Source organism: Anomaloglossus baeobatrachus, chromosome 5 (genome assembly GCF_048569485.1).
Source record: "Anomaloglossus baeobatrachus isolate aAnoBae1 chromosome 5, aAnoBae1.hap1, whole genome shotgun sequence".
Taxonomy (NCBI): Eukaryota; Metazoa; Chordata; class Amphibia; order Anura; family Aromobatidae; genus Anomaloglossus; species Anomaloglossus baeobatrachus.
This window is the reverse complement of record NC_134357.1, coordinates 206,320,382-206,345,209: the sequence shown is the minus strand read 5'-3', so window position 1 is coordinate 206,345,209 and position 24,828 is coordinate 206,320,382. Positions and strand designations below refer to the sequence as shown.

Below are 24,828 nucleotides of genomic sequence, written 5' to 3'. Positions count from 1 at the left end.
AACTACATCCAAGAAGTTTATTAACCCTTTAGGAGCGTTACAGCAACCAAAGCAATGTGGAAGGAAAAAATGAAAATTTTACTTTTTTACACAAAAATGTTACTTTACCCATAAAATTTAGCATTTTCACAAGGGTATCAGGAAAAATGCACCATAAAATTAATTGTGCAATTTCTCCTGAGTACACCGATATCTCATATGTGGGGGAAATCAATTGTTTGGGCGCACAGCAAGGCTCGGAAGAGAAGGAGCACCATTTGAATTTTTGAAAGCATAATTGTCTGGAATAATTAGCAGATGCGATGTTGCGTTTGAGACCCCCTGAGGTGCCTAAACAATGGAGCTTCCCCCACCAGTGACCCCATTTTGGAAACTAGACCCCTCATAGAATTTATCTAGATGTTTATTGAGCACTTTGAACCTCTGGGGGCTTCACAAAAGTTAATAACTTTGAGTCGTGAAAATAAAAAGAAATAAAAATTACCATGAAGATGTTACTTCAACCAGGTAGCTTTTTCTTTCACAAGGGTATCAGGAAAAATTGCAACATAAAATGTATTGTGCATTTTCTCCTGAGTACACAGATACCTCATATGTGGTGGAAATCAAATGTTTGGGCGCACAGCAGGGCTCAGAAGGCAAGGAGCGACATTTGACTTCTCAAACGCAAAATTGGAATCGTTAGTGGATGCCATGTTGTGTTTGGAGACCCCCTGAGGTGCCTAAACAATGGAGCTCCCCCACAAGTGACCTCATTTTGGAAACTAGACCCCCCCCCCATGGCATAAATCTAGATGGGTAATGAGCACTTTGAACCCTCACGTGCTTCATATATTGAGGCATAAAAACAAAAAATTACTTTTTTTTTTTTTTTTTTTTTTTCACAAAAATGTTATTTTAGGCTCAATTTTTTAATTTGTACAGGGGTAACAGGATAAAATAGACCGCAAAATTTGTTGGGCAATTTGTTCTGAGTACGCTGATACCTCATATGTGGCAGAAAACCACTGTTTGGGCGCACAGCAGAGGTCCAGAACGTCATTTGACTTTTTAAATGGAAAATTAGTTGGAATTGTTAGCCACACCATGTTGCGTTTGGAGATCCCCCTGAAAATGAGAGAGAGAGAAAATGAGAGAGAGAGAGAGAGATATGCGCCTGCAATTGACACTAAAGGGGGCTTTACACGCTAAGATATCGCTAATGCGAAGTCATCCGGCTGCGTTAGCGATGCTGTTGCGTGTGACACCTATGAGCAATTTTTGCATCGTCGCAAAAATGTGCAAAATCGCTCATCGGTGACATGGGGGTCCATTCTCAATTATCGTTACTGCAGCAGTAACTAAGTTGTTCCTCATTCCTGCGGCAGCACACATCGCTCCGTGTGACGCCGCAGGAACGAGGAAGCTCTCCTTACCTGCCTTCCGGCTGCAATGCGAAGGAAGGAGGTGGGCGGGATGTTCGTCCTGCTCATCTCCGCCCCTCCGCTTCTATTGGGCGGCGGTTCAGTGACGCTGCTGTGACGCTGCTGTGACGTTGCTGTGACGCTAAACGAACCGCCCCCTTAGAAAGGAGGCGGTTCGCCGGTCACAGCGACGTCGCCGGGCAGGTAAGTACGTGTGACAGGTCTGGGCGATGTTGTGCGGCACGGGCAGCGAGTTGCCAGTGTCGCACAACAGATGGGGGCGGGTACGCACGCTAGCGATATCGGTACCGATATCGCAATGTGTAAAGCGGCCTTTAGGCAAGTGCCACACGTGAGAGCGATGCACAAATCGCACATCGCTCATCGCTCACCCGGCACAGTCGCACACTCCTATCTGGAAGAGAGCGACCGTGTGGTGTGAGACTTGTGCATCACTCTCATGTGTGGCACTGGGCTGACCCTTACACTATTCAGTAAAAAATACTGTAGTTGACGATTACTACAGTATATTTTTACTGGCCCTAAACTAAGTTTATTTGTATTTCTTTCTTAGTTTACAGAAAAAAAACAGGACGAACGCACGGATGTGCTGCAAAAAGGGGGGGGACTAGGTGGGATGGAAAAAAAGATGGATGGAGGATGGGAGAGGGCGCGGCGGAGGATGGGGAGAGGGTGCAGCAAAGGATGGGAGAGGGCGCGGCGGATAGAGGAGTGGCGGAGGATGGGTGAGGGCACATAGGATGCAGGAGCAGCGGAGGAAGGGGGGAGAGGGGAAGGGTGCAAGGGGAGTGGGAGGTGAGATCGGGGATAACTACCTTACAGAATGGATCTAGGCAGCAGGATTGCAGCAGATCCGAGAGGGGACAGAGGATTAAGGGGATGGGAGAGAAAAGGCAGCAGATCAGGGAGGGGGCAGAGGCTGATGGGGAGAGTGCGGCGGCTGATGGGGGAGTGGAGCGGCAGATGCAGGGGCGGCGCAGCGGCGGATACAAGGAGGCAGCAGAAAGAAAGCAGCGGCGTCAGATGCTCCCATGCAGCTGACGCAGCTGCTCTCCTCCCACTGTGCCACCCCCTGCATCTGACGCCGTTGCTCTCTTTCTGCTGAGTAGTGGCGTCACATGCAGGGGCACAGCGGGAAAGTAGCGGCGTCACATGCAGGGGCGCAGCGGGAGAGTAGCGATCTCCTACAGTGAGCTCACCCGGTCCCAGATGCACGGTGCTTGGAGAGATCGGTCACAAGGCCGATCTCTCCAATCAGAGCTGGGGGCGGGTGCAGTAAAGCTCACCGAGCTCCAGCCAATGGCCAGTGCTGCAGCTGCACTGGTCAGGGCTGGATTTCAATGCTTCAGCCATTTTCAATGGCTGAAACATTACACTGGCTGTGATTGGCTGAGCGGCGTTCGTCAGCCAATCACAGCCTCCGTAGGTCCGGGAAGGAGACACCACCCCTCCTGAGGTCAGGTACAAGTCCTCTCCTTCCCGAATCTACAGGTTTTCAAAACCTATCATGTTGCCCGGGGCTCCGGGGCCGCGATTGCGCCATGACGGATGTATCTGTCATGGGTCTTTAAGTACCAGGGCACCATGACGGCTAGATCCGTCAAAGGTCGTGAAGGGGTTAATGGCCGAGTCAAACTTGGCCTGACATTAAGAATCTCTGGCTTTATACCAGCTGGTAAAACAAAGCTGGTATTCCCCCTTATTAACCAGGGCCACTGGAAGAGTTGGATACAGCACTAGAAGATGGTGCTTCGATGAAAGCGCCATTTTTTTTTGGAGCAGCTGTGGACTGCAATTCGCAGCAGCGGGGGGGGCAGAAAGCTTGGGCCACCCTGTGCTGCAGATTCCAATCCCCAGCTGCCTAGTTGTACCTGGCTGGACACAAAATATGGGTGAAGCCCACATCTTCTTTTTTTTTTTTTTTTTTTTTTTTTTTTTTTAATTATTTCATGAAATTCATGAAATAATTTTAAAAAAAAAGGGCTTTCCTATATTTTTTTTGTTCCCAGCCGGGTACAAATAGAAAGCTGGGGGTTGGGGGCAGCCCGTACCTGCCTGCTGGCATACAAAAAAATATGGCAAAGCCCACATAATTTTTATTTTCTATTTTTTTTTTTTTTTTTTTTTTTTTTTTTTTTTTTTTAGTTTTTAGGAAAAAAACTTAAAAAAAATATATGTATAAATTGTCTTTCCCCTGGATTTTCCATTGCCAGTGAAGGTAACACCGAGCAGTGGGGGTTAGCAGCCAGTAGCTGCTTTTTTTTTTATTTTACACCCCTCTCCCTAGGGTTAGGGTTGTGTTTTGGATTTTTTATTTATTTTTTTTTAATTTTTTAAAAAAAAAAAAAATCGACATGGGCTTCGCCCATCGAGCGCCAGAGCATTTTGCTGCTCACTCATCCCTACTCCTGACCACAGCGCCAGCAGAACAAGTAATCAATTACTCCAGTGTCGGACCATTACTTGTTCTGGGTCCCCCTGTGTCTCTGCATTCATCGCAGCATGTGTGGGCTGTGAGGTCAGCTGAGTTCAGTCCGGCACTGGAGTCCACTGATCTCAACTCAGCTGAACTCCAGTCCACACACGCTGCAATGGGTGCAGCGGGACACAAAACAAGTAATCGGCCAACACTGGAGTCTGCTTATCTGAAGTCCTGACCACACAGCCCGCACACGGTCACACGTGATCGGCAGCAGGCAGTGACTGCTGTAACCCTGTATCCATCGCAGCGTGTGCGGGCTGTGAGATCAGGAGTCAGCTGACTCCACTGGCGGCCGATAAATAAATTCTGTGTCCCGCTGCAGTAGGATCTGGTAAAATAACAATTGTGGTTGCATGCGTTGCACATTTAATCCACAGGATCCGGTCATATGCGGTTTGCAGTTTTTTTGCCTACAGGCAAAAAAACGCTGATGTGAAAGTAGCCTGCAAAATGCATGCCACACGAATGATACGGACGACACACAGACTAGGCAAGAGGGGAAAAAGCAATCTCATGACCCCATCATTTTTTCCCTCCAATTATTTATTTTTTTCACATGTTGCGCCGGCTAAGGCTGCTTTCATACATAAGTTTTTTGCCATCGGGCACAATCCGGCGAAAAACAAATGAAACCAGATCCGTTTTTTTTTCCGCATTAAATTGTATTAGCGCCGGATTGTGCCTGATGCCCTTGTGTTGCATCCGCTGTGCACAGATCCAGCGAAATTGTGTCCAGCTGCCGGCAAGGACGCAGCATGCAACGTTTTTTGGCAGCGGCAAAAAAACGAACAGCGCTGGATCCGGCGTCATGTACAATGAAAGCCTTATGGTGGGCTCTGGATCCGTCATAAAGCGGCATACAACGCATTACAGTGACTGATTCCATTTTCCCTACTGAGCATGCTCAGTAGCACAACTGATCCGTTTAAAAACTGAAGGAACTGCTGGAAAAAACTAATGCAACTGATCCGATATTTCGCCTGATCCATTGCATCAGTTTTTACAACGGATTGTGCCTGATGCCAAAAAACTGATGTGTGAAAGCAGCCTAATCATAATTTCTGTACACACACACACACACACACACACACACACACACACACACACACACACACACACACACACACACACACACACACACACACACACCCTCCCCTATATGAAAACAAGCAGAAGATAAACGCTTTCTTCCCCTGGTTGTGCAGAGCTGCGAGCTTCTGCGGTCTCTATTGTAATTGCTCTCAGTGCATCCACACTGGGAAGAGGCAGGGAGGAGTCTTTGGGTGGAGTGGAGAGCTGAGTGGGTGTGTTAGATACAGCCCTAGAGCCACAAAGAATTATGGGAGTTGTAGTAACTGAATCCAGGAAGTCAGAGAAGCGATTAACCCCATCAGAGCTGGAGCCAGAAATGAGGATGTGCTAGAGCAGGGGTCTCAAACTCTGCTGGGTGTATGGGCCGGACAGAGGGAAAAAAAAAATTTGGGGGGCCGCATTCTTTGCAGGACAAAATGACATTTTTATTGATACCATATATAATATATTTTATTTTTTTTACACACCTTAGGATCACTGATTTTGAACATTTTCACTTGTTCATTATAGCAAACGTGCACATTCTTTGTTTAAATATAAACTTTTTTTTTTTACATTTTATTCCTTTCTTGTAACTAATAGTACACATAGTACACATAGTACTTACAATTAGCACTATATAGAAATTTTGACCATCATCTTTTAGTAATGTTCCCCATATTGTTGTAACGTGCCCATCCTTGTCCCCTTGTAGTATTGTGCCCCATCCCACAGTAATGTGCTCATCCTTGTCCCCTTGTAGTATTGTACCCCATCCTGGTCCCAATCCCACAGTAATGTGCTCATCCTTGTCCCCATCCTAAAGTAATGTTCCCCATTCTTGTCCCCATTTTGTAGTAACGTGTTCATCCTTGTCACCATGTTATAGTAATGTGTTCATCCTTGTCCCCATCCTATAGTACTGTGCACATCCTAGTCCCCATCCTAAAGTACTGTGCCCACCTTGTCCCCATCCTATAGTAATGTCCCCAGCCTTGTCCCCATTCTATAGTCATGTCCCTATCCTATAGTAATGTCCCCATCCAAAAGTATTGTGCCCAGCCTTATCCCCATCTCATAGTAATGTGCGCACTTTGTCCCCATCCTGTAGTAATGGGTCAGCACTCAGCAGCTCCCCTCACCAGGCTTCCACAGACGCCGGAGTGAAGCAGAGGGGAGTGGTCTGCGGCCCCAGATCCACAGTGATTGGAGAGATCGGTCAGAAGGCCGGTCTCTCCAATCAGAGCTGGGGGCGGGTGAAACACAGGTCACCCAGCTCTGGCCAATGATCGTTGCTACAGCTGCACTGATCTTGGCTGGATTTCAATGTTTCAGCGATTTTTCAATGGCTGAAACATTAGTGGCTGTGGCTGAGTGGCGTTCGTCAGCCAATCACAGACTCCGTAGGTCCGGGGAGGACACACTACCCCTCCTGAGGTCCCCTCTTCCTCGAATCTAATGCAGCGATCGTAGCCACCGGGGCTGCGATTTCGCCATGACGTACTGGGTACGTCATGGGTCCTTAAGTACCAGGGAGCCATAACGTACCCAGTACGTCATAGGTCGCTAAGGGGTTAACGTCCAACACACACACACACACACACACACACACACACACACACACACACACACCAGTCTTCTCACCTGTCCCGCGCTCCCTCCGCTGCATCATCTCTGCTTCGTGCGGCCTCTCAGGCCCGTGCCCCCGTTCACTATCGCGGCAGGTGCAGTGTCACGGTCAGTGATTTATGTGAGATGATTGTATTGCCTGCGCGAGAGCGCAGCACCGACAACACATTTATCTGACATAAAGTGCAGACAGTGGCTGCGGCTCCTGCACCTGCCACGATAGTGGCAGGGGCACGGGCCTGGGGGCTGCACGAACTACCCTGAGGGGCCACATGCGGCCCGCGGGCCGCGTGTTTGAGACCCCTGTGCTAGAGCATGATAAAAGGTAATATTGCTGAAATGACATAATAGATGTGTGGAGAGGCACATATTAGTAAGATTTATGAGAAAAAAAGGTTTTGGTAACTGGACAACTTCTTTAAGCGTTTATATGTTGTATCATATATTAATTATTGTTAGTCAAATCTGATAATGCTTAATATCAGGTGTTGGCTCATATTACGTTATTAACAAGCCTGCTTATTGGCGATAATAATTAATATTGGCGCTAGCCCTGTAACAATTCACTACTAACATTCAAGAGTCCTGGATGCCTTTCTTGAAAAATATAATGTTACTGGTAGGGATGGGCGGACCCAGACTGTAAAAGTGTGCATCAGCGCGGTTTCAAAGGTGCTGGACCCGGGCCCTGCATTCTGGGTGTTTGATCCGTATCCGGCACTTGAGAAATAAAAAATAAATAATAAGAATGAAGCAAGTGCTTTATATTTACCGAGGCTCTGGCGCAGCTGTAAACTGCTCCCGCTCATTTGTACACTGCTCCTGTGGCCTCCGTGTGCCGCTCATCATTGCTCATACACATGCACGTTTTTCCCTGCTTTCCCTGTCCCACCGGCCATCCTGGCATCTGTGATTGGTTGCAGACAGACGTACCCCCATCCTGTGTGACAGCGTCTGGCTACAACGAATGAGAGGTGCTGTCTGCAGGGCAGAATCATGATTCATAAACCGCAGAGGAGGACGCATCATTGCGGGCGCACCTAATCTGGAGCCTCCTGCTGCATGCAGAGGAGGACACATAATCACCGACTCAGCTCATCCGGAGCCTCCTGCTGCATGCAGCAAGAGGCCCAGGTTGAGCAGAGGACACATTGCGGATGCAGAAGTCTGCTTATTCCTCCTCCCCACCTCGCCCGGCCCTATTTAGGGGTCTTACTCCCAGACCCCCGCTTCTATTACTTCATACCCACGTGGTTTTAGAAAAAGGATGTTTATTCTAAAACTGGCCTCAGTTTGAACACGCCCCCTCCATCACGTGACAAATTACGTCCTACCTGGAAAGAGCCCGTATATTCTAGCATCTACCTTTTTATTTTTTGTGCACGATCTAGGCGCATGCAGCTCCGGAAGTGAATGCGCGACCTGCAAGCAGCTTGCTGCCATGACACTGAGCTTTGGTGAGTGCACCGTGTACACTCCTACCTCCCCATCCCTTCCACTAACATTTTTAATAACCGGATTCTGGTCCCTATAGACTTATCTGGGTACCGGATTCATACCTCCCAACCTTTGAAGAAAGGAAAGAGGGAAAAAAGTCTGTGGCGCGCTAAGCGCGCCGTGGTGAGTTTTGACCACGCCCCAAGCCATACCTCTAGCCACACCCATTTGGCAGTAAGTGTCATTCAGCAGATGCCCGGACTGTTCATTCATAGTCATAGCAGCCAGAATTTTCTCATATTTATGTGTTACTATATGACATGTTGCTTATTTGTGCCTATAAGGCCGTGGTCACATGTTGCATAAATTCTGTGTTTTTTGTTTCTGCCGCTGTCTGCACCAAACTACACAATAACAATCGTCTGTTTTTTCCATTTTTGCTGCATTTTTTCTGCCTTTTCGTAATTATTTAATGTGTTTTTGGTTCAGATGTGAATCTGCGTTTTTAAGTATTGTACAGAGAAGCTTTTTCCTGTGTTTTTTAAAGCTCCGCATAGAAACCTCCAGAGAAAAAAAAAAAGCACCAAAACCACAGAGTTCAGCGGCGTCTTCATGGAATCACATCCGCTTTGCTTGGACAATTAAACACAGCAGAACTAATGTGTAAAAAACCAGCAGATATAAAATGCAGCATTTACACTACATGTGAACATGGACTAATTGTCCAAGCAAAGTGGATGAGACGTCATGAAATCTCTGACCCTGGTGTCTAAAGACGCTGCTGAACTGTGCGGTTTTAGTGTTTTTGTTTTGTTTTTTTTTCTTTATAAGCTTCAGGATTCACATCTGCACCAAACATGTATCAAATAAGGAGGACAATGCAAAAAAATACAGCAAACACGCAATAATAATAGAAGAATGTTATTGCGCTGTCTGGTGCAGGCACCTGCAGAAAAAACGTAGCTTTTAAGCTGGTGTGAGAAAACTGCCTCAACAATACATTTTTATTACATTTTTTTTATGGGTTTTAATACAGAAAAATAATAAATCGCGCCATTTTTTACACCATTTACCGATCCCCATAAATCTGATCGCTGTGATGTTCGGGTCATTACGAGTACAGGGACTCCACAAATGTCCATGTTATCTGCTGATTTGTGATGTTTAAAGTGAAATAAAATTACATTATTGTATTTTTTTTTATTATTTTTAATAATTTTATTAGAAAAAAATCCTCTTTTCCTCTTCCTTTAGAACACAGAACATAGAGATGCTGCTCTGTACAATGGAGCTCTATGTCCTGTGTAATCTGCTGTGTAATCAGAGGCTACATTGTAGGTTTATCTATATAAAATACTCCCTCTGACATAATCAGTCCTAGTGGCTCAACAGCTAGAAAAGCTAGGAGGGCTGCTGGACACACATTTGATAGTTCCAAGGTGGTGAAAATAAAGATTTTTTTTATTAATATATTTGTATTTTTTTCTATCTATCCTGCCATCTATCCCACCATTCCTCTAGCCCCTGTTTTCTCTACTGCATTACAGAGGTCAAGATTACTAAATCTTCCTATGTTTTTCAATAAAGGCAGTGGCTCAATGGTAGAACTGCTGCCTATGGACAATGAGTTCACCAGTTCGAGTCCCGGAAAAAAAAGAGCAGATGAGAATTTAATTTAATTTATTCACTGCACTTAGGGGAGGAGCCGGGATACCAGCTGTGAGCCATGGGACTGGGAAGAGAGGTCTCAAATCGGGACAGTCCCGCAGAATCTGGGGAAAAAAAATTAGCAGCGGCCCGCCAGTCCCGGTTTTCTTTAAGTCCACCCAGCTCTAATTACTGGTTATGTACACTAGATTCCGTAATGGGGTGTAAATCCAAGGAACTAGTCTGATCTGATGTGGAGTCGGGAAGGAATTATTTTTTTTCCCCTAATGTGGTGCTCATCTGCCCCATGGAGTTTTTGCCTTCAGGATCAACATGTTAAGCTATGGGTAGAGCTCGATGGACTTTTCTACCTTCAACCTTAAAAACTTTGAACCTATCGAAGCTTTATTAATATTTCCAATTGATAGGTCATCAGTATGAGATATGTGGGTGTGGGGTCTGAAACCTGACACCTCCAACGATCAGCTGAAATTGGTTTTGTCAGTGCATGGAGCTAAGCAATGTATGAGGCAGAAGACTGCAGCCCTGGCAATGCTTAGTGGTGCTGTAATAGTGTCCAGTGCCCTATCGCCCCCACTTCGAGCTGGTGATTTATGGTATTCCAGTTTGTGTGTGTTGTTTCTTTTACTGTATTGTTTTGTATGACTTTACCTCCTGTGTAATACAGCCGGCTGCCACCAGGTGTCACCGTTTCCTGGGTTCCTTAGTGAGACGGGATGGATAGGAAGTGACAGGGCAGCAGGGGTTAAGTGAGGAGGTTGTTAACCAGCACAGGAAGAGATATAGGAAAGGAGCTTCCTGTTTTGAGTTAGATAGGAAAGTGTAGAGAGACAAGGACAAGCAGCAGATGTATCAAAGTAAGTGTGGTGTGGCGGTCAAAAGGCAGAAGATAGAGCTGGTGGAAAAACCCACAACTCTTGCCCACGACTGCCCCTCCCTGGCACTTTACAGAGCTGCTATTGCTGTTTATCTCCCAATTACTTGAATGAGAGGGGAAGTCTAGGACTCAGTGGTGGACATTAAACTATTTGATATGTTCTGGATGTCGTTAATTTCCAGTTGCGGCTAGAGCTGATTTCAACTGCTCAGTAGGGAAGTTTCATGTTGGATCTTCAGATCTCACATTTATGTTCTGTTCTACAGATAGGTTATGACTTGCTAAGTGCCCAACAACCCCTTGAAAATGTACTTATTTGTAAATGATAACAAAATAATTACATGTTATTCACTTATTGTATAGTATGTTCTCCATTTTATAGCCACCTGACCTTGTCATTGTTTTACCTCAGGTTGGGAAAGAAACAGTCCAGACGACCGAAGATCAGATTATGAAGAGAGACATGCCTCCTGCTTTCATCAAGTGAGTATTACATGAGGGAGTGAGCCATCATCATTATGTGTGATATGTGTAGTCAGAAGTTTACATACACTTGGCTTCAAGTCATTAAAGCTTGTATTTATCCATGTTGTTTGAATATATACTTTGTAACCATTTGTTGGACTATGTTCCTGTTTTTTAAGTACAGACTGTTTCACATATAACACTGAGGAACAAGGATATTGGTGCCTGAGATATTTACCTGTTTGTATTCAGTTTCTGTCTCTGTTTCTAAATCTGCCCTTATTTTTTCTTCCATCAGCTCTAGATAATGAGATGATATATAGAGTTGAGTGAACTTCAGGCTCGAGGCTCTGGGTTTGAGCTCGGTAAATGGCATGAAAATCTCCCTGGTATCGCGCTGTGCTAGTGTCTGTGTGATGCGGCATTGTGCGCGCTGTTGGAAGTGTGTGCTTCTTTGTTGTTTTTTTTTTGTTTGTTTTTTTTTGTCTGTGAACAATAAATCTCAGAATACAGAGAGTAAAGCGGGCTTTACATGCTACAACATATCTAACGATGTGTCGGCGGGGTCACGTCGTAAGTGACGCACATCCGGCATCGTTAGTGGTGGTGTTTCGTGTGACAGCTACGTGTGACTGCGATTGAACGTAAAACCGTTCATCGCATGCACGTCGTTCATTTGCTAAAAATTGCACGTCGGGTTGGTCAATGTTCCCGAGGCAGCACACAACGCAGTGTGTGACACCCCGGGAACGATGAACAGATCTTAACCTGAGTCCCGCGGCTCTCGCCGGCTATGCAGAAGAAAGGAGGTGGGCGGGATGTTTACGTCCCGCTCATCTCCGCCGCTCCGCTTCTATTGGCCGGCTGCCGTGCGACATCACTGTGACGCCGAACGTCCCTCCCACTCCAGGAAGTGGATGTTCGCCGCCTACATCGAGGTCGTAAGGAAGGGTAAGTACGAGTGACTGCAATTAATCGATTGTGCGACACGGTCAACAAATTGAACGTGTCGCACATACGATGGGGGCGTGTCACATTGCATACAATATCGTATGCTTAATTGTAAGGTGTAAAGCAGGCTTAAGTCACATTTGAGCTGATCACATATATCCCGCAGCACGCACAAAGCTGTGCATCACACAGACACTAGCACAGCGCGATACTCAGCAGGGAGATTTTCACACCGTTTACCGAGTCCGAATCCTGAGCCTAAGGTTCGCTCAACTCTAGTAATATACCCTATGAATATGCATACGACCGATCGAACACTAGGAATGATGTCTACTAAACACTATTATTTTTGCCTTCTTGGTTATCGAAACAAAACAAAATTCATATGTGACGGCCCAGGGCAGAGGGATACTCTGTCATGGGCGTGTGGTGAACAGGGGGGTCGTGATCGCGGCCGATGCCCGGTTCCGTGACCCTGGGGGTCGATCCGAAAAAGGGTGAAAAAGTTGAAAAATAAAAGTAAAATAATTAAGAGTTTTTGATTACGCCACTTGTGGGTTGCTGCTATTTTGTAGGAGCCACTGCTGCGTGATCTTCCTGGGGCGGGTAGTAAATGCAGCTCAGGTGTTCTGGCCCTCCGCAAGTAGGGCTAGGCCCCTGCAGTTTAAACTGGTTTTTACTCCCTTTTCTGGTACCAGTGATTTGGTGGTGTTGGTTTGCAGGTGTTCCCTCACCCTTTGTTCCCAGTGCCAGTTGGCGACCTGGTGAGCTGTCCTCCGTGCACACTTTAGTTTTTGATGGGTCCCCGTGGCCTAAAGCGTCTTGGGATCCCCACCGTTTCACAGTCTTGGCCCGTATTACAGGCAGCCTGGACAACTTTAATGAGTTGGACTCCGGTCCCTGTCCCCAGGTCCCCTCTTTGCTGCTTTGCTCTGGACACTCAGGTTGTTGAGGGACCCTGATGATCCCCCTAATCTGGCAGATTTAACAGGTAGCTTGAAGTGTACTCCCATTCAAGGGTTCTGTCCCCCCCATCCGTGTTGGATTCTGTGAGTCTTGGTCCCTCACTCCACAGCAACCCTTCTCCTTTTTTAGCTTCTTTCTTCTCCTTTCTCTCACTTTTGACTCCCTCAGAATCTCTCTCCAACAACTGCCAAAAGGAAAACAAAGGATAGTATTGGCCCCTTAAAATATAATAACAAGTTAGTTATAGAGGATAAACAAAAGACTGAGATATTAAATAGGCATTTCTCATCTGTGTTCACCAAGGAACTGACTGTACCAGGCATCATTCAACAAGTGAAAAATCAAAGTTCACCACCCGATATAATTAATTTAACACAAGAAGAAGTACGCCTACGTCTGAGTAAATTAAACATTGACAAATCCCCAGGGCCAGATGGCATTCATCCACGAATATTGAGGGAATTGAGCTCCGTAATTGACAGACCGCTGTATCTCATCTTTTTAGACTCGCTTGTAACAGGGTTGGTGCCTCAGGATTGGAGGATTGCTGATGTGGTACCGATATTTAAGAAAGGTAAGAGGGTAGATCCAGGCAACTACCGTCCAGTAAGCCTGACATCAGTAGTATGCAAAGTTTTTGAGGTCATTTTAAGGGATGACATGCAAAAATATGTTGCAGAAAATAATATAATAACTGACAGACAGCATGGATTCATGAAAGATAAGTCGTGTCTAACCAACCTGTTGGGGTTCTATGAGGGGGTAAGTGCAAACCTGGATATTGGTAATGCAGCTGATGTGATTTATTTGGACTTTGCAAAGGCATTTGATACTGTACCACATAATAGCCTTATACTAAAGCTCCAGAAGCAAGGACTGGGGGAAACTATATGCAACTGGGTAAGGAATTGGCTAAAAGATAGGAAACAAAGAGTAGTCATAAATGGAACATTCTCTAAATGGGCCATAGTCAGCAGTGGGGTGCCGCAGGGATCTGTGCTAGGACCAATTCTTTTTAATCTCTTTATTAATGACCTTGTGGATGGGATTGATAGTAAAGTGTCAGTCTTTGCTGATGACACCAAACTATGTAGGATATTAAAAACTGACCTTGATAGTATAATAAGATGTCAGAATGGGCAGATACTTGGAAATGAGATTTAATGTTGATAAATGTAAAGTAATGCACCTAGGACTGAGTAATCCTATAACTGCGTATACATTAAATGGAAGTAAACTCGGGACTACAGAACAGGAGAAGGACTTGGGTATTCTCATTACAAATAAGCTGAGCAGCAGCACTCAATGTCAAGCAGCAGCTGCAAAAGCAAACAAGATTCTAGGGTGTATAAAAAGAGAGATTAGATCCCGCGATCCCAACGTATTATTACCCCTCTATAAATCACTTGTAAGGCCACATCTGGAATATGGGGTCCAGTTTTGGACTCCACATTTTAAAAAGGACATTCAGAAGTTAGTCAGTTCAAAGGCAGGCAAGTAGACTACTACAAGGAATGGAAGGCCTCGCATATGATGACAGGTTGAAAAAGTTAGATATGTTTAGCTTAGAAAAAAGACGTCTCAGAGGAGATCTCATTTATATGTATAAATACATGTGTGGTCAATATAAAGGACTGGCACATGACTTATTTCTTCTGAAGACAATACTAAAGACCAGGGGGCACTCACTGCGATTGGAAGAAAAGCGATTCCGGCAGCTAAATAGGAAAGGGTTCTTTACAGTTAGAGCAGTCAGACTGTGGAATACCCTACCACAAGAGGTAGTAATGGCAGATACTATAACAGCTTTCAAAAAAGGGCTGGATGACTTCCTCAGTACACACAACATTGTTGGTTATAAATGACTTAGTGACCAAATGTAGAACTGGTGGAGGAAGGTTGAACTAGATGGACCTAGGTCTTTTTTCAACCTTAGTAACTATGTAACTGGCTTTTCTCCTCCTGCCAACTCCCCAACCAGAACTAGTACCGCCCCTTTTTGGGTCTCTCCCTAGCAGATTGGATGCTTACCAACCAATAGGTGGCCATCCTTTAAATCTGTCTCTTGGAAGTTTTCCCAGGTTGGACATGGGGTTTAGTGTATGTGTGATGGTGTTAGTGTGTTTACTGGCACTGGTATTCCAGGGTGTGGGTTGTCCACAGTTGGTTTCATATTTTGCGGCACCTGATACCTCAGGGGTGCTACACATACTTGTAAATTTACTTTATGAAGAATTTACATCACAGAATAAGACTTAAACATGTATAAAACGTTGTCATTGATACAATGTTCATTTACAGAGATGCTTTACAAAAGCGACGCTTTTAAAGATTAAAAGACCATGGCAATCACTCAGTAGTAATCTGCCATCATGTGTGTACTCGATATCTTTCTGCTATACTTCTTAAATATTGGTGGAATTGTTCACCCTGCTTTACACTTAAGACACCGAGGTATTCTGGGAAATGATCTAAGTGGCTGTGGAGATAATTCATTTTGAAACTTATTGTACTACCAAAGTAACAGAAGGAAGAAAATTCTGTTCAACCATAGTGAAAGAAGACCATGCTTCTGCCTCAGCATTGTTCAATGAATCTTTGAAGTGGGAATCTTTCATTAGTCCCCATTTTGAGGACCGTTAAAAATACCCGCCTTTTTAGTTTCTCAATGGTTAGCGCTGGAAATTTTCTGCAGATGTAGTTGAAGCATCTTCCCTCTTTGTTTAGAACCTTTACAAACTACTATTAAACTACTATTAAACTTCATTTGATGTGCAATGGTGGTAAAATTTTCTTATTCCTGTCAACCAATGGTTCTGCATTTACGTTCTTTTTTTTTTCTACTACCATGTACTCTCTGAGGCCATTGTTTTCTCATCTAATTCTCATTTTTTGATCTACTATCCCAGAAACAGATAAAACTGTGATAATTAGTGGATCTATTATAATAGATGCTATTATAATTTTGCTGTTCCAGGACAGTGTTCGGCATCTTTAGATCCACATAGATTGGCCACTGGTGATCGTGGTATGATATTTTTTTGTAGGAGCAGAGCAATTGTGTTTTTTGCTTTTCAGTCATCTTAGATGAGTGACCTATTGGGATTGATCCATATTTGTTTCCATTGTTTAAAAGCTCACATTTTTGGTTCAGCTTTCAACTTTCCATAAACAGCCGCTATTTTCTTGGTCTACATATTGATATACCCATTTTCATCAGCAAGCCTTAAACATTGTTGCAATAAACTAAATCACTTTACTCCAAGAAGGATGGCAGGAAATCCTTTTACCTGTTGTGATAGTATGTGATTTTGGTTTCTTGATGTAATACATTTCTCCAGTCTAGATACCAACAATTCTGCTTATTTATTTGGGAGATTTCGCTCTCTATTGAGGTCATTGAGCTTTGGCTGATTTAGAAACTTGTGGCAACGATGAGATTCCTTCAAAAATCACGGTCATCATGGCTACTATTTATAGGTTTAGAACATTATACATCTTCAGGGAGCTCGTCTAGCTTATCATGGGACTGGTATTTAATCTGAATATAAAAGGGGTAGTTTTGCGGAGTCTAGGTCAGGATACATTCATTTTTCTCTGATTATGTCCATTATGGCCCTTTTTCTGTTACCCACACATAAGGAACAATCATCACTGAGATTCCTCTATTCTCTTCAGACCATAGGTATTCTAAATGTCAGCCATTTCCTCGTATCATTTATCCACTGCCGAAGGTGCTCAATACAAGTTTTATAGACTGTGTACAATATCGCAAAAAGTAGAGCTGCTACAAAAAAAAAGACATTTTGATTCACAAGAGTGAATATACAGTGCCTTGCGAAAGTATTTGGCCCCCTTGATTTTTTTTTCAACCTTTTCCCACATTTCAGGCTTCAAACATAAAGAAAAATTTAAATGTTATGGTGAAGAATCAGCAGGTGGGACACAATTGTGAAGTTTAACGAAATTTATTACTTATTTTAAGATTTAAAAAAAAAAAAAAATAAATAACTGAAGTGGGGCGTGCAATATTATTCGTCCCCTTTAATTTAATACTTTGTAGCGCCACCTTTTGCTGCGATTACAGCTGCAAGTCGCTTGGGATATGTGTCTATCAGTTTTGCACATCGAGAGACTGAAATTCTTGCCCATTCTTCCTTTGCAAACAGTTCGAGCTGAGTGAGGTTGGATGGAGAGCTTTTGTGAACAGCAGTTTTCAGCTCTTTCGACAGATTCTCAATTGGATTCAGGTCTGGACTTTGACTTGGCCATTCTAACATCTGGAGACGTTTATTTGTGAACCATTCCATTGTAGATTTTGCTTTTATGTTTTGGATCATTGTCTTTTTGGAAGACAAATCTCCGTCCCAGTCTCAGGTCTTTTGCAGACTCCAACAGGTTTTCCTGCCCTGTATTTGGCTCCATCCATCTTCCCATCAATTTTAACCATCTTCACTGTCCCCGCTGAAGAAAAGCAGGCCCAAACCATGATACTGCCACCACCATATTTGACAGTGGGAATGGTGTGTTCAGGGTGATGAGCTGTGTTGCCTTTACGCCAAACATATCGTTTGGCATTGTGCCCAAAAAGTTTGATTTTGGTTTCATCTGACCAGAGCACCTTCTTCCACATGTTTGGTGTGTCTCCCAAGTGGCTTGTGGCAAACTTTAAATAACACTTTATGGATATCTTTGAGAAATGGCTTTTTTCTTGCCACTCTTCCATAAAGGCCAGATTTGTACAGTGTTTGACTAATTGTTGTCCTATGGACAGACTCTCCCACCTCAGCTGTAGATCTCTGCAGTTCATCCAGAGTGATTATGGGCCTCTTGGCTGCATCTCTGATCAGTCTTCTCCTTGTTTGACATGAAAGTTTGGATGGATGGCCGGGTATTGGTAGATTTGCAGTGGTGTGATACTCCTTCCATTTTAATATGATCGCTTGCACAGTGCTTCTTGGGATGTTTAATGTTTTGGAAATCTTTTTGTAACCAATCCAGCTTTAAACTTCTCCACAACAGTATCACAGACCTGCCTGTTGTGTTCCTTGGTCTTCATGATGCTCCCTGTGCTTTAAACAGAACATTGAGACTATCACAGAGCAGGTGCATTTATATGGACACTTGCTTACACACAGGTGGCTTATATTTATCATCAGTCATTTAGGACAACATTGGATCATTCAGAGATCCTCAATGAACTTCTGGAGTGAGTTTGCTGCACTGAAAGTAAAGGGGATGAATAATATTGCACCCCCCACTTTTCAGTTATTTATTTTTTAAAGATGTTTAAAATAAGCAATAAATTTCGTTCAACTTCACAATTGTGTCCCACTTGTTGTTGTTGTTTCGTCACCATAACATTAACATTTTTTATCTTTGTTTGAAGCCTGAAATGTGGGAAAAGCTTGAAAAAAAAATCAAGGGGGCTGAATACTTTTGCAAGGCACTGTACCTAAAATCCAGTCTAATACCTGAGGCACCATATTTTTTTGTTTAATTTGTTCCCCAGTGTAATTCCTTCAACCTGTCAATGCCTTGTGCCCGAAGGGCGTATTTTCTTGCGTTGTTCCAGCAAAGTCTATGAGAATTGTTTTTTTTTGCTGTGCCCACGCTGCTTCTTTTCTCCTTGATTTTTTTTTGTTGATGAAAAAAGAAGCAACATGTCAATTGTTTTAGCGTTTTGTTTTTTTCCTGCTTTTTCCCTCAATTGACTTCAATGGAGTCAGTGAAAAACGCCCACGTTGCTTTCTTTTGTCCTACCTTTTTTTTTTTTTTTTTCTTATGTGCTTTTTGACATCACTGGGGTTCCCTGCAATAAAGATGAGCGATCGTGATAGACAAAGATGAGAAAAAAATTGTACGATCTTTTGGCCGAATCGGGATTGGGAACTGGACATAGCTGTGATAGGCAGCCTTGGCAAAATCTTTTGCGGTAAATGATCAGATGTCCAATCCCGATTCGGCCAAAAGAGCGTACAATTTTTTTCTAAATATTATATTATATTCTTGGTATGGCTGTGATTTTGGCCACTGTAAAAAAAAAAAAAAAAGCAAATGTTTTAAAGCAGTACATACTTGGAGTCCACGCGGTTGCAGCGTTACTTCCGGGTCTGACAATTATCTCTAATGAATATTCACTGCATTTCACGCCCACCGGCATATCTGATTGGCTGCAGTCAGGCCGCGGCCCAAGACTGCGTCTGTTGATGGGTTGGAATCACAGGCGCTGTCTCAGGGTCTATATCGTGGTATAAAATAAATAAAACAATTGGCGTAAGGTCCCCCCCCCGTATTGATACCAGCACAAATAAAGCCGGCTGCAGCCCCCAGTCCTATGGTTATTAGGCCGCTCCCCCAGGCTAAGAATAGCAACCTGCAGCCGCCCGGGTCTCTCGCATCCATTAGATGTGATAAGCCAGGCGCTTTACCCAGCTCTTCCCGATTTTCCCTGGTCCAGTAGTAATTGGGTTAACAGCTCACAACTGCCACTGAGCTCTAGATTAGTGATGGCAGGCATCTATGACACACCACATCACTATTCTGTAAGTAAAAGTAAAAACACATAAACACCAGAAAAATCTTTTATTTGAAATAAAAGAAAAAGAAACACCCTCATTCACCACTTAATTAACCCCAAAACACTCCTGAAGGTCTAACGAAATCTACACGAGGTCCCACGACGATTCCAGCACTGCTACATCTGAAATTACAGCGCGCGATCATGGAACATGACCGAACGCTGAAACTGCAGGCAGAGAGTGAGCCGCAATCAGCGGTGACGTCACTCACGTTAGTTATGGTCGCAGCTGGACATTCACGTGTGACTGCAGGTAACCTGAGTGATGTCACAAGGTGAATCGCATTAATGCCTGTGGATCACCGGGGTTTTCTGCAGATCCACCGGCATGAACGCAATTCACCTTGAAACGTCACCGGCTTTACCTGCACCTAGGTCTCGCGGTCTTTACCACGAAATTTTGCTGGAGGTATGTCCAGTGACGTAGGTGCCCTGGTCTGTGAGGTGATCTGTAGTTCAGTAAACCTGTGTTGTCATGGTGATGACCCAGGGTTACTATGGCAGCGATCGGGCCCACGTGATCACATTCCAGGGACCTGGAACCAGGGTAGAAAATCCCTCTCCCTGCCTTCTAACTGCTGTAATCGCACTGATTGCAGCATTCTAGGAGTTCAATTGCTTGGAGCGCTAGCTGGCAGCGCTGTGATCTGGACAGCCCAGGGGGTGTTCACAGTTCAGAACTATGGACAGTTACAGGGTAGGAGATGTGACATTTGCCCCTGTCCCTGCACACCTATATCTGTGAACTATATATGGGTGCTCCTTTATATACAATGCACAGGTATAGAATTTATGTGCCACACTGACACCTTCTAGTGGAGGCTATACAGTAATATATTTATATGCTGTATTTGTGTATTACATGTAAATAGAAATTTACAAAAAATGACCATGTATAATACACAGGTATACACAGTATTTATGTCACTATATATGCTCTGCTGGAGGGGATATGGGGTCAGGATTTAGTAGCGCACCAGTGATAGCAGCAGTTTACACAGAGATTACAAACCATGATTAGTGACTATGCCAAGCTCCATGCATGCCCAGAGCAATGACTGACCATCACTAATCGCTGCTTGTTAACGTAGTCATAAGGCTATGTGCGCACGTTGCGTATTTGCATGCAGTTACGCTGCGTATTGCACTGCAGCGTAACTGCCTGCGTCCCCAGCACAATCTATGAAGATTGTGCACGAGATGTGTGCACGTGGCGTATTAGAACGCAGCGATTCGGCTGCTGCCAGAAACGTGGGTTCTAAGAAGTGACACGTCACTACTTTCGTGCGCTTTGCATGCTGTCTATAGGGAGAGGCAGCATGCAGAGCGCACGAATTCTGCAGGCGCTCTGAAGTGGACCTTTTGTGTGCGGTGCAGAGCGCACACGTGCGCACATTACTGACAAAGATCAAATACTTTGCCCAGAGTGATATAGTCAGTTAGAGGCAGTGACGGCTGGTGCCTTCACTAGAAGTTTGTAAAGTTTCAGAATGAAATTAACTTTTTATTTAAAACAAAATAAAAATGCAAGCCCCAAAAGCAGCCCTGGTGGTGTATATACTATATAGTGTGAAGTTCACTCTATATACAGTTTATACACCATAGTGTTGTAGACAGATACACATTCACTTCTTCTCACACACCGCTGGTTGCAACACTACAGAGGTTTGCTATGGAGGTCCAGCACACTGGATGGTGATTGGATCTTCTCTCTGACGTCATCCTGCAGTGCTACAGAGATTGGATCTTCCCTCAGATGTTCTTCTTCTGCGTAAGGTCCTGTTTGCACTGTACATGGGCGCCTATTTAGTATATACGCAGTACAAACTGTTGGAAAACATTTTTTTTTTTTTTTTTTTAATTATGGACTGCTTTTTATCTGCTGGACACTATGGAGAGTAGAGAAAAGCACCAGGCTTTTACGGTATGTCCGTAAAACCCGGAGCTTTTCTTTGCCATTCAAATGGTGTTCCTTCCCTCCCGAGTTCTGCCGTGTGTCAAAACGGTAGTTTTCCACCACATATGAGGTATACTCAGGATAAATTGCACAAGTAATTTTACATTGCTTTTTCTCTCGTAGAAATGGTTGAACCCATAGTTGTTTATATATATATATATATATATATATATATATATATATATATATATATATATATATATATATATATATATATATATATATATATATAATTATATGTATGTATGTATGTATATGTATATATGTCTGGTTCGGGACCAGACTTGACCTGAACTTGAACCCAGACGCCGAATCAGATATAAGTCTAAGGGACCCGAACGTAAGTGTTGTAAAATGGTGTTAGTAAGTGCTAGGGGACTGCAAATGGAAGCAAAATGGGGACTGAAGCAAGACAATTATTCACGAATTTCCGTGCAGTTATCACACAGTTTCTGGGTCTGCTCATTAAAACTCATGAATATTCACTGTTTCTCACGCTCACCCCTCTGTGATAGCATCTGTGATTGATTGCAGTCAGACAGATGGGCTGGGTGATATTCCCATGCAGGGGAGGCCCATGGTTATTGAGCTCTCCCCAGGCTAAAAATAGCAACCCACAGCTGCCCTGGAATTGGCGTCCGTCATATTTTGATACACGGCCAAGATAAAGCAAACAGGGGGAGGCTGCAGTCTCCAGCTGTCTGCTTTAGCTGTGCTAGGTATCAAAATCAGTGGACTGCACGCTATATTTTCAATTATTTATTTTTCCAGCACCCATGACAGCACCACGAGAGAGGGGATCCGCCCTTCAAGGACAGGAAACCTACAGGATAAAAAGGGCGTTACTTCTCCCCGTATCAGTTGGTTTCCTGTCCTTGAACTGGGAACCTCCAGGATCGACGGTTCAAGATAGTTATTAGGGGCCGAAGCCTTGAACGTAACCCAGACTCCGCTTTATTACCATTCCTGGCCACCAGAGGGAGCACCACACCAGCACCCACTTGTATGATATTCACAACAGTTAACCTTACAGCTGGTCAGAGGACAGCGACACAGGTCATGCCGCGGCTGGCACAGAGGCTGTGGGTGCACCACAGCGGGCTCATAGGGGCTGTGCCTGTGGGTATCAGCACCATCTTACTCACCCCTAGTTATATGCCACAGCAGACCCACGAGGGCTATTTCTATGCGACAACTCTGTCCTATGGCTGGCTGACAGGAGTCATGCTGCGGCCGGTGAGACGGCTTGCAGGTGCTATGGAGCGGTGTAGGGTGGCCATCTTGTGAATGGCAGCAACTACACGCTGCATAACCAGGTGAGTCCTGGACAATTCTGAGCCTTGAGTGTCCTCAGCGGGAGAGTTACCTGGCCCTCGTCGGTGGAGTCAGGCAGTGGCATGGACCCTGCTGCGGCCAGCGCAGGTGTCCTAGATGCGCCACAGTAACTGCCAGAGGGCTGCTCCTGTGCGTGGGTGTGTGCAGTGGCGCCATCTTGGTTGCGGCACCACTGCCGCAGGTCCCGGCCTACGCATGAGTGGGTGGCGTCCTGGACGGCACGCCCTGATGGCGCTGCACACCGGTGATGTTTCAACCCGGAAGTCAGGTAGACCAGAGGGGGCTATTGAGCGCTCCCGGGATGGTGGTGAGACCACAGGATATCGGTAAGCTCCAGGCTGACTCCCTCCAGTAGGATGGATAACAGCAACAGCTTTTGCCTGTACTACAGGCCATCGCTAACTATCAGAAGCGGCAGCAGAGGAAGATCCAGCAGTCGATCCTGAATGGTCGGGCAGCAAAGCAGCAATTCCAGCAGATCTAGCGAATGAGAAGCCTCCAGAGGAGGTTTGTCAGGCAACATGATTCCTCCTCCTGATCCGGTGCCGTCTCTTTACATCAGAGTGGTAAGTGACCTTCATGCAAGCTCACTTTGTAAAGAGAGATTTTTTATATTTTTTGTGGTGTTTCTGGTCTTTTCTAAGAATCTGGGAAAAACCTAGAAAATGCCCAATCCAAAACAAGGGTGTACTCTGTGTAGTCAAGAGGTACCTGATAGCTGGTTAAAAGACTTAGCCAAGGGAGTATAAAACGGTCATTATACGAGAAGACCCCCGGGTTTTCCTCAAGACCCAAGAATCATAATTAGGGCAGAGGTCCAGAGTTCTCTAAAGTCCCTGGCAGATGGAGGAGTGGATGAACTTAAAGGTCCAAGTGGCCTACCCCTGTTAGCGGAGTCAGACAAATTGAAGAGGTAGTGTAGATCCTCTGATTTTCCTCTTTCACAACTTTTAATATTGTCGCAGGCAACAGTGTTTCCCTATCGAGTTTACGGGCAAGCTTAGGTCGGGTCCACCATGGTCATTTGTGAAGGAAAACCCACCAGGATGTTATATTTGGGGACCTAGAACAAAAAAGTGGCTTTCCTCCTGATCAAAGTACAGGCCCTGTTAAAAAAAAAAAAAAAAGTTTTCTGTCCCTTTTGAAGGACCCTCTAGACCAGTGATGGCAAACCAATGGCAGCAAAAAGGGCTCTGCGTGCCCCGGCTGGCACGCGCGCTGTCGCCTCATGCAGCAGCTTTGTACCGCTGGCGTAATCGCGCCGGCAGTTCAAAGCTGTGCTGGAGCGGAGGAGACATTTCTCCTCGCTCTGACACTCCCCCTCTCCTAGGCCACAGGTCTGTTGCCTGGGAGACATCGGGAGCATCTGTAAGCAGCGCCGGTGTGACGACTTGTGGCCGCGCAGGAACTGAGGACCAAGTGGCGCGCAGCAGTGGAGCCAGGTGCTGGAAGGTGAGTACAGTATGGTGTGTTTTTGTTTTTTTTTGTTTTGTTTTTTTTTTGTTAACCTCTGTGCGGCCGTATTGGGGGGGAAAGGGAGACAGTGCCAGCATGAGGAAAACCTGCCAGGGGGAGACAGTGCCAGCATGGGGAAAACCTGCCAGGGGGGGGAAAGTGCCAGCATGGGGAAAGTGCCAGGGGGGAAAGTGCCAGCATGGGGAAAACATACCAGGGGGGAAGACAGTGCCCACATGGGAAAACATACCAGGAAGGGGGGGGGGTGAGTGCCAGCATGGGGAAAACATACCAGGGGGGGGAAGTGCCAACATGGGGAAAACATGCCAGGGGGAAAAATTGCCAGGATGTGGTGCATGCCAGAATGGGAAAACTGCCAGGATGTGGTGCATGCCAGAATGGGGAAACTGCCAGGATGTGGTGCATGCAGGATGAGGTACGTGCCAGGATGGGGTGCATGCCAGGATGGAGTAAGAGATTAGGATGGGGAAGATATCAGGATGGAGGAACATGACACGATGGGGGTACATT

At 45.0% G+C, this 24,828-nt stretch overlaps 1 protein-coding gene across 2 annotated transcripts in view; it reads left to right on the top strand.

Moving 5' to 3' along the window:
- Positions 1-24,828, top strand: part of VCL (vinculin) — a 341,576-nt gene that overhangs the window by 65,689 nt on the left and 251,059 nt on the right. For both annotated transcript variants that reach the window (XM_075349103.1, XM_075349102.1), the window contains exon 2: positions 11,001-11,071. In XM_075349103.1, coding sequence (XP_075205218.1) covers positions 11,001-11,071 — 71 coding nt within the window. The remainder of the gene's footprint in view (positions 1-11,000; positions 11,072-24,828) is intronic.